This window comes from Dama dama, chromosome 17 (genome assembly GCF_033118175.1).
Source record: "Dama dama isolate Ldn47 chromosome 17, ASM3311817v1, whole genome shotgun sequence".
Taxonomy (NCBI): domain Eukaryota; kingdom Metazoa; phylum Chordata; class Mammalia; order Artiodactyla; family Cervidae; genus Dama; species Dama dama.
The window spans coordinates 62,773,360-62,788,544 of NC_083697.1; the positions used below are offsets into that span (position 1 = coordinate 62,773,360).

Genomic DNA, 15,185 nt, shown 5'->3' on the forward strand with positions numbered 1-15,185 from the left:
CTTGTACTTCTCGCCTTCCTTACCCTGATTTCTTTCCTTAACTACTCCAGGCTGGGTTTGCATCATTGTTCCAACAAAACACCTTTTCTCAAGTTCACTATGAATCCTTTGTCAAAACGTTCAACTCTCCACCTCCACATTTTTTCCCAGTAGAAATGAACACTACTGAGCCCTCCTCCCTTTAGAGATCTGCTTTCTTTTCAGGCTTCCAAGACTACGATCATATGGTTTTCTTCTTCTTTCACAGGATGCTCCTTCTCAGTCTATTTTGTAGGTTCCTCTCTCAACCAGAGCTCTAAATAGTACCCAAGTCCCAGTCCTGGGGTTTCTTAAGTTGAAATATAGTGGACATAAAGCATTATGTTAGTTTCAGGTATACTATGCAATGATTTGACATTTATGTACATGAAATCATCACAAGTCTAGTAACCATCTGTTCTCAAAGTTATTAGACTATTATTGACCATAGTCCCTATGTTGTATATTACATCCCTGTGACTTATTTATACCTGGAGATTTGTGCCTGTTAATTTCCTTCATCTGTTTTGCCTCCCCTGCTTCCCTACACCACCGCCCACGCTGCTCTCTCCCTTCTGGTGACCACCCATTTGTTCTGTGTGTCTGTCTGTTTTCATTTTTTTCTTAATATTTCACATATCAGTGAAATCATATGGTATTGGTCTTTCTGACCCACTTCACTTAGCATAAAATATCCTCTAGGTTCATTCATGTCACAAACGGCAAGATTCCTTTTTTTTTTTTAATGGCTGAATAATATTCTGTTTCATGTATACCACATCTGTATCTGTTCATCTATCAAGGAACACTTAGTTGCTTTCGTGATCTGTAGTATCTGGGTGCATTCCAGGTCATAGAGCAAAAGCAAATTTTCACTTTTGTGTGTTTTCAGAACAGTTTACATGTCTAGCTCCTTTTGGGTAACATACATCTGCTCATATAATTAACACGATTGGATAGCAAATGTCTACTGGACCTGTATTCTAGGAAGAAATTAACAAAAGAAATGTAATTGCAACCCAATTTCCTAGAGATTCTTAGAATCCTTACTTCTGAATACTGGCCCCAGATTGCTATTACATATTCTCATAACTCAAAGCTCTTCTCGCTTAGGAATGTCTTAGTTAAGGGTAAAAAAACTTACCAAAAAAAACTGTTTAATAAAGGACTTTAACATTTTACTAGGCAAAAGATGTTCACTTCTCTTGCCACAAAAACCAAACAGAAAACAGTGAGTGTTACTAATGTTTTCTATTTATTCATTAATAAAAAGTGCATAGTACAAGCCCTTTTTCCCAATCCAAGTACTCAGTAAAAGATTACAATAAACCCTGGATGGCACAGACATGATTTGTTTGGCGTGATTTAAACATTTAAAAACAGCAGTTAACATTTGGTACATCACATGACCACTTTTGCTTTTAACAAAGTAATCATCAGACACAGTAACAAATACATACGACTTTTCATTTAGAAATGTTATAAAGTTAAGACTAAACCTACTATTGCAACAACAAAAATTTCACCCATTAATTTAAACTCTCTCAATTTCTCCTTCAAGTTGCTGTTTTGTGTCTTAAGCCGAGCTGGTCAAATTTTAGCACATATTCATTTAGAGTGACAGACTTTGATTCAGGGTGTGAGACTTCTGAAGTTCCTTTGAAAATATAAGATATAGATAATTTATAAACACTGTAACATCGCATATCACAAAGACACTAAAAGTAACCACTGAATAGCTGTAGTTAATAGTTACTTTAGAAACTCTCTCCAAGTAGTTTAAAATTAAAATATGACTTGTTGAACATGGGATAGTGTTTGGATAGATACATGATAAAATCTTTTACTATACACAGTTCTAATGTTTTTTCCATGTGGAAAACAAAGCAAAACAAACATTTTGCATAAAATAACATTAAATAACTCTAAAACAAAATAAACTATTAATGGCATTTGTGGGCTGTTTAAGAGCCAAAAGTGATTAAAATGTGAAGCTTTTTTCCAGGCTATTTAAAAATTATTGTAGTCATAATTTAGGTGAATGTTTACAAGCCAAATAATGAGTAAGAGTGTGCTCAATAAAAAGGCCACATGTAGAAGCTTTAGGGATAAAACAGAATAATATAAATTACTAATTAGGTTAAAAGGAATACCTTATGTGCTACCACATACTGTCTTTGTTGGGAGGGCAGGGAAATTGTACAAGCAGAAAAACCAAGACTAAATACTTCACTAAGAACTTTTGTTATTAATTAAATAGACGGTCCATATAGGAAAAGGTTAATATTCTAATGTAATGTCAATTAAGTCTATGTGACAGAAATGAAGAACTAGGAATAAGAACCCAGATTTCCAGGTCTCTAGCTATTACTAGATATTGTCTCCAGGTCACAGCCACTTCCTTCAACCAAAGTCAATTCTTTTTTTGTTTTGCCACTCCACATGGCTTACAGGGTCCTAGTTCCCTGGTCAGGGATTGAACCTGGGCCCTCGGCAGTGAAAGCATGCAGTCCTAATCACTGGACCACCAGGGAATTCCCCAAAGTCAATTCTTAGTTCTTTGTGAACCACAGATTCAGTGACACATCACTATCTCTTCCAGAGACTAGCTCTCTAGCAGCTTCAAGAGCAGACCGTTACAATATGTGCCAGCCTTCAAAGTTCAGGGGCAAGGGCAGAAAAAGAAATGATTACAAGGATTCAGCTCCATCTTAGGCCATTCCGACCCTTCCTGCTTTAAAAGCTATGAAGCTGAGAAGGCTTTTAATAGGCCATACTGAGAGGAAAAACCTTAAATCTATGCTGTTCTTTTACCCAGGATTTGACTTACCTGTGTTATGATACCCCTCGATTAACACAAGTAATTAACAGTAGGTTATTTTATTTCAAGAAAAGTTGAGCACAAAGCCAAGATGCACAGGAGGAATGCAAGCATTTGATATCAGATTATATAATGAAATGAAGCCCTTACAGTGTTTACAGCCTAGAACAGAATCATAATAAGGGAGAAAAATACCCTACGGGTGTCACGTAATTGTATCAGAGACTCTATTAAACAGTACAATAATATAGAGAAGTTTATTCAATTCATACAAGTAATTTCTCAGATCTATACAGTGAAAAGCTAAACTGATCTGGGAGGGGGAGCATCCTTACACTGACAGCAAAATATCTTCTAGCCCCCATAAATCATCTGCAATCATTTGTTAGAAAAAAATTCTATAACCACACAGGTCATGCAGACTTTTTATGCCATTTGTATTCATTTTCTTTCAAACTGAAAACAAATGAAACCTTTTACATTTTTATACATTTCAAAATTTTCCTTATATTAGCGCTCCTCCCCACCCCAGTCCACCCTATTACCAAACAAGAATGAGACAGAGGTTGAGAAAAAATATCCTTGATTGTTTCTCATTTCCCTCCTTTTCCCTTGGAGTAAACAAAGAATTCATTAAATATTTTTTGAAGTCAGAAAGACAGTAAGACTCTAAATTTTTTCTTCCAAAAAAAAAAAAGAGTAAGTAAATAGCATTCAAATGTCAGTAACCAAGCAGGCCCCCAAGATAGCTTTAAGATCGTTTCATTTAACAGGGAAGTTTGTAACACAAAAGCAGCTTCCTGAGAGGCACCCACTTTAAAAATAAGTTATAGCTTAAATTATTACTGTATAGATTATACCTAGCAAAGGTAGAAAGAATTAAATTTTTTCCTCCTTTCATGAACTGTGTAATAAGGCTAGTGTGCAGAGGCTTACGAATTTCATATAATGGACTGTAAATCATCCACCATACTTAAATCATGTTTATTTAAAGTTTTCTTAATATTAGACATTTTATGGGAATAAAAACTTAGTAAACAGTTATTTCATTTCTTTTCTCCTTTTCTTTAGTCACATAAATCATCTGTAGTGGATGACACAGATTTCAGCTGTAATTTGTAAAATATTCCAAAAGTTGTCATAGTCCTAAGAACTAGAGAAAACTGCCATCCACAAATAAACTACCAAGGTAAATATAAATACAGTGTGGTTCTAATTTCCTTTCATACAATCTCAGGTAACCCCAAATAACTTTATAAATACCTTATTAAAGAAACAATTTTTAAACCCATTGAAACTACTAAAAATATTTAAATGTAGAGATCTCAAATTTCCTTCTATCAGGCCAGAAATTACCACAAAAATTATGATCACAGTTACAAACAGAACGAATGGAATGTTTAAGTTTAGGATAACCAAAAAAGCCCCATGTAACTTTTTAATGTAATCATTTACTCAAATATAGGAAAGGTGATGACACAGGAAGCAAAAATAAGCTCGCAAGTGAAATTTCTAGAAGCTCATGAAAACAATACCATCTCATACTGCAGATGCAAAAGAAAAACAGTTCTAACGGGGTTAAGAGTACTCTGGTCATCTTCGTTCATTTGGTCGTGCAAGGTGTTAAACTATTTTCACTTCCCATGTCCACAAAGTTAGTCCACAGGAGGGGCCGGTGGATCTTGTCCCTGACATCAGAGAGAAAGAAACGATGAAAATGACTTAAACTCCCCAGTGCGACCAATCTAACACATGCAGTAAGAATTGAGCAGCAATGGCCCTCAGCTCCCCATCCTAAATCATATACTTATTTGGACTTCTCCCATGTTTCTGCACAAGAGAGCACTGTGATTCACCGACATTTGTCTCTTTCTTCTTTGTAGTTTGGAAAAAAAGAAAATTTTGTAACAGTGATATTGACTTAGGTGAAAGTGTTCTCCCTGACAACTCCAGAGGTGATATTTAAACCAATTAAGGTAGTCTCATCCTTCTTGCTAATAAGGTGACTGAGTACAGTACAATTAAAATGAAGCTAAAGACTTGTATTTCTCTCTATAGTACATCTGTCAGTGAGGAAACATGTGGCTCCAGCTACCACTGGGAGCTGCCCGCCAGGGACCAGAAAGGGAGCCCACCTTGGAATAAATAATGGTCTGAGGAGAGAAACTAGGTCTCTAATGAACTGTTAAAACTTTCTAAACACTGACCCTCCCTCTGGATTTTCTGATATGTACACCAATAAAGCCAATTACTTAAACCAGGCTGAAATGATTTTTGTTACTTGTAACAGAAAGCATCTGAACTGTAAAGGCAGGAGCAGAGCTTTTAGGAATCTTTAGGAAGATTCCACTTATTTATTACTCTGATATGCTATATGAAACCCCAGATGAGGATAATCAATTTTTCTGCTTGGAATTGGTCAATATGTGTTCATGCTTACTCCTAGAGCTGTGGGATTACCATTCCTAGAACTGCTGGTCTACAATGAACTAAGGATCAGGGGATGGTAATCTTGCATTTCTGTCACTTTTAAATGGCTTCTAATTTAGCTCCAAACATTAAGCATGTTGCTCTTTGATACGAAAGTAACAAAACTGTACATAGAAAGAAAAAAGGCTAGGGAGAAAGCACTTTACCAAGACAACATACAAGCTGTTTTATGGATACACTCCTCTCCATGAAAACTTAAAAATAAGGCATTTTATATAGTGCTAATGATGGCTTCTTTCTTAACTAAAGTCAGCATGCTACATATCTAAATGTTCCAGTCCCAAAGCACTGACCAATTAACATTGCATATTTGCTTTCTCCTATATAAGCAACTGGTCTAGTTAAACTTCTTTTTAATATTAGCAACACAAGATTGGGGGAAAGAAGCAATTATTTTAGGTTGAAGAAGGGAACTAGCGGGATAATTTGGTATCCAACAAGTAAGTCCACCATGGAAATAGTTTTAAAGAGATAATACCCAAATCAAATGAGAAAGAAAAAAAGTATAAATATTGCCTCTGAAAACAATTAAAAAGAATCCTTTAATGGGGGAGGGGATAATAGATTTACCTCTATTAAAGACGGTAATCAAAAACTCCCTGTTGGGTCACTTTATCATATTTTTCATTTAGGTTCTAAAAATTGTTATAATCATGACTATCAAGATTTATCAATATAAATGATTCCTACCACTCCTTTCGCCAGCTCAGCTGACCTATTGTGATGCAGAACTGTCAGAATGAATTGGAGAGAAATAGGATGGGAAGGCAGGTTGAGCCAGATGGGCTCCATGTCTCTGCTATATCTGACATCTAGGACAAAAGGGGAGAAAATGGAGAGAGAGTGAATGAGTCAGTGAGTGAGTGTGTGTGTGTGTGTGTGTGTGTGCACGCACGTGTGCAAGTAGGGACATTTGAACTGTAGCTAGTAAGAGTATCTAGGAACCTTGGGACGTGAGAGGCAAGGAATCAACTGTGAGGCGGACAGAACCAGAAGCTGGAGGACTGAGATTTGAGAACTATCACTGTGGATTATTATGAACTGGACCATTTTTATGTTTCGCCTGTGAGTAAACATTGAAATTCATCTTAAAATGATGTGGAGCTACTGGTCTGTACTTCTCTATGTGTAACTCCATGAAAACTAAGCCATTTGGAATTGCAAGACTTACTGGGACTACACAGGAAGAATTTAATTTACTCTACGAGCTAAATCTTCCTTTTGCTAATTTAGATATTTCAGTGAAAACAACTCCACCCCTTCACAGGCTACTCCCATCCCCCCACCCCAACAGATCTCTAATCCACAATACTTACATTATGAGGACTGGCTGGCTTTCCAGTTAGGTTGGATCCTCTTAGATTAGGAGGTCTCAACAGAAACAAGATCACTGCAATAACCATCCAGGCCATCAAGATCATGGTAATACTGATGCCATTATCACTAGAGGGTCCTGGCACTAAAGACAAACAGAAAATGTGTTTGCAACAAAAACTGTTGAATAATTACCATGTTGTTAGGTAAATGTAAAAACAAACTCTAATGTTTAAATAACTTCAAAATTGTATTAATAGAAAAACTGTTAATAATTTTAAGAATTATTAAATATTACACCTTCAATTTCCCTTTCCTCCTGTGAGAAAATCTAAATGGTAAATGGTATAAAATAGTCAAAAGCCAAAGCCTATTAAATAAAGATTCTTAGTAGTATAGTAGTTCTTAATAATTTGGGATAATAGAATCCTTTGAGAATTTGATTTAAAAAAAAGACTGTTTCCACTGTAAGAATCCATGTATACACATTCAACAATTTTGTATATATTAATAATTGCAAAAGATTCATGGCAATTCATAGCTACACTGAGATCTGCAGAACCCAGGTTAGGACCACTTGACATACAGGAAAGCCATGCTAGGGGAGAGGGGATTATGCATTTTAATTACAGAAGCAGCCTGAAAAAATAATAGAGCTTAAGGAAATGGGGACATCTTAGTTGTACATATACGAATTAAAGATCCCTTTAATGACATTTTCAAGCAAAGAGATTAATTTGGCCTTTTTTTGGAAAAATAATTTGGATTCAGATCTAGTTATTTTAAAGTCTATGCATTTGTCCAGAGGAAAAAAAAATCAGGTGTCTGTGTAGGTATCAGTCCCTCAAGGCAGGCATATCTTACTTATTTCAGAATAACAAGTACCTGGCTCATGGAACGAGCTTAACAAATTTATAATAAATGAAATGTGTATTAGAGAACTCAAAGTATCAGAAATGAAAATTCTAGAAGATCAGATTTCTAGAGAAAATAGTATCTACAGGTGGTTACTGTAAATTTTAGCTTTTAAATACCACTCAAATCTGTCCACTTTCAGCTCCACACCCACACTTGTTCAAGCTACCATCGCTTCTCGTCTGGTCTATTGCAATGGCCTCTTAACCAACCTCCTCATACTTACTCTTGATTCCTCTAATTCTACCCTTTAATCTGCTCCAAGAGTGATTTTTTTAAAAAAGCAAAATATTATCTATTATTTTTATTACTAAATAATAGTTAAAAGTTGAGAGGCTACTTTGAACCAGGCATTCTCTCTCTTAATCCCTTTTAACAATCTTTTTATTTTTATTTTGGCTGCACCTAGAGACCTGTGGGATCTTAGTTCCCAGCTTCCCCGACCAGGGATGGAACCCAGGCCATCAGCAGTCAAAGTGCTGAGTCCTAACTACTGGACCTCCAGGGAATTCCTTAGCAATCTTATTTTATGGCAAGTATAATATCTTTCATTTTATAGATGAGGAAACTGGGGGGTGGGGGTTAAATCCCAATGTCATGCAGTCAGCATGTGGCAAAGCTGGAGTGAGTTTAAATACAGTGGTCCCATCCCAGGGTCTGTGCTCTTAACCTCTTTGCTATGTCATAGTCCCTGACAGTATCACACAGTAGACAGGCCCCTGAAAATTATTACTCCTGTGGGTGGTAAAATCGGAAAATACAGATTTTAAAAGGATTTTTTTTATAAACTTACAACTAGCTGTTAGATTATATAAAGGCAGTCAAAGAAAGAGAACTGTGCAGTCTATGTACGATCACTGCATATAGTGCACCACTCAGAAGTAAAATGCTACATTAGTTAGACCTCAAGTGTAAGCCCAATGCCAAGGCAGTGTGGAAAATGGGTCCCTTACTTTTTGATGCTCTTCACAAGTAAAGGACTGTGAAGCTTCAGAGAGTTAAACCTCAGATCGCAAATTTACTAATGCCCAGTTCTAGACAAAGCAAACATGACAAAATGCTCACTCTCCGTCTGAAGACTCTCATGGTGATAACATGACTCCTAGCTCCCCATTACTGTCTCCTAGCTTGGTTCCTACTGCAGCCTTCCCTTCCTGCACACTGCTGCCAAGAAAGTCTGCTTAGAACACTGCTCTTAACACATCTCTGCTGACGAACCAGTGACTCACTCTCCACCGTCCACTGCCTCAACTTTGAACCCTTCAGCCTGGCCCTTCCTCATAAGATGTGGCCCTGCTCACCAATATTACCTCTTACCATTTCTCGGAAGAATCATCCTCTGCTCTAGTCAACCTCATTCCCTCTTCCTCCTTAAACCAGTGGATCCCTGGCTTGCCTGCCCAACTTAGCCTGTGACAACATCAATGGCACCATTTCTAAGGCCCTGCCTCATATCATCTAATGCAGGAGCACCTCCGGGGTGGGGTCAGGAACCAACAATATTTTTAAAGCTTTCCAAGTGAATCTGATGCAATAGTTCAACGCTAGTTTGGCTGCCATTCACCAACTTTGCAAACTCAGTCCTTCTGGGGACTCATTATTTTTCCCTGTCTGGCATGATCTCATTTAACTCATTCAACAACATCCTACAACCCGCTCTCGTCTGGTAAAAAAGAAATCTCCATTTTCTCCACTCTTTCCTTTCTTCTCTAGACTAGGGTAGCATTTCTAGTTTGAAAGAATGGTTTCCTACTTCTGCTAATTCATTAACTTTTTAAAAATGAGACCATTTCATAGCTGTTTGACTTTACCACCTCTTAAATAAATAATCTCTGTGCCTTGATTTTTTTTTTAACCTGTGATATGGAAATATTTCCATCATCTCATAAAACAGTTGTGAAGACGGAAATGATCAGTACATGAAAAGCAGCACAGTGCCTGGAACACAACAGGTATTCGATAAACATCAGCCATTACTGATCTGTGCCCCAGCTGATCAGCTTTAAGATCAACTTAAGCTTCCCTGGGGACTCAGCGATCAAGAATCTGCTAGCAGTGCAGGACACGAGGCAGGAACCACGGGTTCTATCCCTGGTCCGCGAAGATCTCCCGGACAAGGAAATGGCAACCCACTCCAGTATTCTTGCCTGGAAAAGCCCATGGACAGAGGAGCCTGGTGTGCTACAGTCCGTGGAGTCACATAAGAGGTGGACATGACTTAGCAAGTGAGAGCAAGAAAAGACTACGTGCAGAAAGATCCTGGTGTGAATGACTGGACTGGATAAGACGGTGACGTGAAAATGAAGAAGGGTCAGACATGAATGGCAACAAGATGAAAGAAGCACAACACTTGGCAAATGCCTGAAATGGTGATGGTAGGAGGAGCAAGAAAAAGGTGAGTGTGCCTCTAAAATTTCTGCAGGGCAGTAACATGCAGAATTCTCTACTTAAAAAGGTTAAACAGATACAGTTTTCCTGACCTCCTAGGTTTGATTAAGAGCATTCTCTCCTTCTCCAATAACTTAAGACCCATATCAGAATAAAAGCCAATAGCTGAACCAGGACAGTTGAACCGATGATCACAGTATTTTTCTTGTTTACAGCAGTAGCACAAACTTAAGACTGGATCTAGAAGGTACTTTACAAAGACATACTCTGCAGGGTTATTAACAAAAAGCTGAAAACAGAGCTAAATGTCTGCCAAGAGTATCCAATTAAGGAATTATGGTATGTGGGGGTTGGGGTGAAGCTGTAACACAATGGTGAGGGACGTTTACATGAGATAAGCAACAAGCTATTTCTTTTTTTTCCCAAGCTATTTCTTGACAGAGGGGGAAAAACAGATGAAAACTGTGTGTACTAAGAAAGGGGGGGTGGCAAATACTAAATGTCTGCCTGTATGTGCATAAAGAGCTTGTGGAAAGAGACACAGAAGGCCAGTAATGCCCAGAGAGGACCCGGACAGATGGGGGAATGTGAGCGGGGAATCATCTTTTCACTGCACACTCATCAACTGCTTGAGTCCTGAACCATGTATTTTGGGATTAGAGCTACTGGGTATCTGAACTGACCTAGGCTTCTTCATGAAGTCTCAGGACACACAAGCTACTCAAACTCCCTGGCACCGCATGCAGCCAATACAAACACGTATCAGGAGCAGCTGCTGTAAGGTCAGCAGGGAGAAGTCCAAGAGCCTTTACATGATCCGGCCACTATGGTTTTCATCGTGATAACTTTTTGGTACTAAATATTCTAACATTAATATAGCACCAAATAATCCGAGTATTAAAGAAGGACAATCACATAGGGGATATAAAATCCGTTCCCTTCACTGCCTAGGAATTATTTGCCTTAAGAGGATAAATACTTTTTATTCTATGGTCTAGAATAATGTCACACCATAAAAAATGTAACAGGATCTTGTACACTAAAATACAGTGTTCCATTCTACTCAATGGTGAAGTCCTTGGTTACAAGAAAAAGTAAGTATTACAAGTAAGATGTCAAATGGGATATTCACAGCGACGCTATTAACTTAGTTGGACGCAAGGAAGATGAAAAAGAGAGAGGATCTAACAGCCGGCAGATCCCGAGGGATTATTTCTCTAAACTTACACAGATGGCCAATGATCCAGTCATTCACGCCTATGGAGCGGAACCGCCATAAACTGCCTGAACAATGGGGTTCACAGATCTTCTGGGCCAGGGCACGCTGAGTCAGCCGGGAGGCTGGTGCACCCAAGACAGGGAGGCTCTGCACCCCTTCCCCCTGCCTTACACATCTCTCCCATTTGGCTGTTGCATCTTTTATAATAAAGTGGGAACAGTAATTTAATTATTTTCCTCCATTCTCTTAGCCATTCTCACAAATTGCTGAAACAGAAGGGGGCTTGTGGGGACTCCTGATTAATATATACACTTTATATATGAGCACAAGCTCATTGCTGAAGATTTAAAATACACAGAAAAATAATTACACGTCACTCAGAGGAAACAACTGCTTAAACCATTTAAAGACATGGCTGTTAGAAAGGATTTCCACCAAATGCTAAAAGGACTGGGGTGAGCGGAGCGGGTGGTGGACGACTGGCCAAGATAACTGAATTAATACTCAAGCTCTAGAGTCTTGCTTTTATGTTTGGATTAAAGAAGTGAAATTTCACTCACAGAAATAAGAGTATATTTGGTTTCCAGGTGGGGCTGGCTCAAAGGTTACAAACACCACTAATACAATAAATTTTTTTTTCCCCATAAGAAGTTCAATGAGATTAATTTCAACAAGAAGAACAGGTTTTAGTTTTTCTGCTGAGGCAAAAATCTGAGCTGCTTATCAGAGGCAAGACTGTAGGTTAGTGAATGCTACTGAAGAGGCAACGTAAAGAAACCTGGAGTGGGGGGATGGATCACCACCCATCATGCCCCAAACCTAATGGAAAGTCTGTCCGTTACTTTCTTGCCCAGAGGCGTATGGTTATTGTCCTGTTGCGCCAAAGGACTGACTTCTGACAAAGCCTCTACTTTGGGCCAGGCACTGTACTAGCTTCTACTTCTCTAAGTCGTTCCATTTACAGAATTTGATGGGATGCCCAGTTGGCACAATACTAACAGTAACTAATAATGCAGAAACGAGCCTCTTTATAAGGATACTGTACTGTGGTTTCTCTAGCGTCATATACATAATAAAGCGGCACTCAGCTTCAGAGACATGACATACAAGCCACTAGCCTACTAATAAGTGCCACTTGGCAATATGTCAAAAGCCTTAAAAGGTACATAGGATGTTTATTTAAGTATTATTTATAACAGCAAAAATATATTAGTAATCTAAGATTCCAACAGAAGGGAATTATTTGAACACTGGTACATCCTCATAATGAATTATTAATTAGTAAGTATTTTTAAGGTAAATACATGTTGATATAGTCACAATATAGTAGTGTATACAAAGTGATCCCATTTTTGTAAGTATATATGGATTGAATTGTGCCAGGCTTCACCATCCTGTGAATGTCATACTTCCATTCTTATGGCCAAATTATTATGGTACAGGACTGGTTTGGCTACTATTTCCCCTCCAAGTATCCCTCAGGTTATTTCTGTCCTGAAAAAAGATGCCTCATATTACGGCCACCAAGTCTGCCAGCTACATTCACCATGCAGGATCCACCTTCTTACACTGATTCTCACTTTATCATCACCGCTGCCTCAAAAGTCATGGAGAGACCTCCCCACTGTCCATACCCTCTTGAGACTACTCATGTCAGAGCCAAGGGAATGATTCCAATGGCTCCCAAAGCGTCCAAACCTTGGCAAAAAATGGCCTCCCCTTCCCGCGCTCACAAACTCTCAAAGTTGCCAATGGATGCAGACAGATGCTAGGGAAACAGTGAGGGGTTTGTGCTAAAGCCCCGAGGTTCAGTTCAATGAGCCCAGGGGGCCCGGTTCGTCACCTATTTGTCCAAAAAAAAGGTCTGGGAGGGTTTACACCAAGCTGTCAACAGTGGTCATCTTTTATTATTCTGGAAGTTTCTCTTTTCCTTTTTTTATATCTGTGGTTTTATGATTTTATTCAATGAACCAGTTCTGATTTTGTGGCAGGACCAAAAAACACATTTTTAACTTAAAAAATTAAGCATTTTAAGTAGGAGATACATTACTGAGAGTCATTTTCTTAAACAGCAAACTGTTAAGAATAATTTCTGGCAAATGTTCAGTCATATTCTGATCTCTAATTGTGCCCCCAACACCAAGCCTCCTCCTGTCCCATCATTACTTACATTCCTGAAGACATTCTGTGTCTGTGCAGTAGGACTGGGACTGCCTCAACTACAATGAATAAGAAAAAAGGAAATTAGCCACCAGACTCACCAAAATGGATGCTACTTATCAGAAAGATCATGCTCTGTTTTTTAATGAACGTTACCACACTATCTATTGTACCTTCAAAATCAAATATCAGATAAAAACACAGAATACATACAGGGCCTGATCAGCTTGGTGGGATTTTTTTCTCCTCAACATAATACTCAAATATACTGTGATCTGGTGCAATTCACCTACTTAAATTAGGAATTTTTAAAAGTTACCTGTGACAGAAACTCCCACTGCCATATGTTATTGGACTTACCAAGGGAAAAGCACTTAACCATAGAGGAGAGTGACTAAACTTTGTTAAACTCTGTTAACTTTGTTAAACTCTGTTAAACTTTGTTAACAAGACTTTTTTCTCACTTAAAATTAGAAGCAAAGAGAGAAAAACAAGTTCTCTTTATAGAAAAGGCCTTCTGAAAGAAAGGGATTTTTTTTCCTTTTAGCTTACATTTGCATAAACAGTGGTTGGATAAACAAAAAACTAATAAAAATGATACCACAGCAGTTGGGCAGTGGGTTGGAGGAATAGAGTAGGTTCTGATGAGATGGGATTTGAAGTTTTGTCTATCTTGACATAAAATTTAATTTTGGAACCATATGATTATGAATTTTAAAAGACAACTGCAAAGAAAAGACCCATCTATCAATAAGCAGACATAATCCTTTTATGAATGTTCACCCTATGCTGAGGCCTTTTAGGATGTTTTAAAATGATAAATCTCATATATCTTAAAAGAGATGACACAGAGTAAACAGAATGAGCAAGCTACTTTTCAATTCAGCCTCATTACTTTATAATCACACTCTCTCTCCATTCAAGCAGTTTAACATCACTTGCAATTATTTGGGGAAGCCACTCCATGGCAGTTGTGCTTAGCTGGACTCTGAAGAAAGACAGATCTTGATTTAAAGTCAGGCTCTGCAACTTTCTAGAGTTTCAAGACCTTTGGCAAATTCTTTAACACCTTTAAGCTTTAGTTTCCTCATGTGCTAAAATGAGGATATTGCCTGTATCTGAACACAGGTAATAATTAAATACACAGCACATATGAAATGCAGTGACAACCCGAGAGAGAGGAGATGTTAGCTATTATTATTACCATGCTAGACAAACTATGACCTCATCTAAAACATCAGAATAAATCATCTTACAAATTGGTCTCTAAGATGACCAGACTTGTTTTTCTGTATACCACTAAAAGTAGTTCTATTTGAATTAGAATGGGAAAACAGACCTTAATTATTGTAAAAAAAAATATGCTGGATATCTTAAACCTTCCTAAACATGCAAAGAATGAATTAAAAAACTCTTTTGTGCATTCTATGGCTATTATCAAAAAGACAGTAAATAATGAGCGTTAGTGAGGATGTGGAAAAAAGGAAACCCTTGTACACCATTGGTGGAAATAAAAATTGGTAGCAACCACTATTGAAAATGGTATGGAAGTTCCTCAAAAATTTAAAAATACAACTACTATATAAATCAAGCAGTTCCACTTCTGGGTATTTACCTTAAGAAAACAAAAATACTGATATGTTTAACCAATGTGGAATAGGAGTACCTTATAATTATCATATTAGAAGTACATTTAAATACAAATATATTTTAATGATATGAATTTATAAATATTGCTTTAAATTATAATTTAAATAATTATTTGTATTACAGTATAATACAAGAAACATTACAGAATACTTAGGAATTAATGTGGATTAATTCTCTGCCTAGTACAATTATCATTATGTTTTCTAGTCT

General features: G+C 37.6%; 1 protein-coding gene across 2 annotated transcripts in view; it reads right to left on the minus strand.

The window, feature by feature from the left end:
• Positions 1–1,254: 1,254 nt before the first annotated feature.
• SMIM14 (small integral membrane protein 14) overlaps positions 1,255–15,185 on the minus strand; it is a 56,653-nt gene continuing 42,722 nt past the window's right edge. For both annotated transcript variants that reach the window (XM_061164587.1, XM_061164588.1), the window contains exons 3-5: positions 13,336–13,384; positions 6,646–6,788; positions 1,255–4,527 (exon numbers count right to left, since the gene is read on the minus strand). In XM_061164587.1, coding sequence (XP_061020570.1) covers positions 4,495–4,527; positions 6,646–6,788; positions 13,336–13,384 — 225 coding nt within the window. In that variant the 3' untranslated portion in view covers positions 1,255–4,494. The remainder of the gene's footprint in view (positions 4,528–6,645; positions 6,789–13,335; positions 13,385–15,185) is intronic.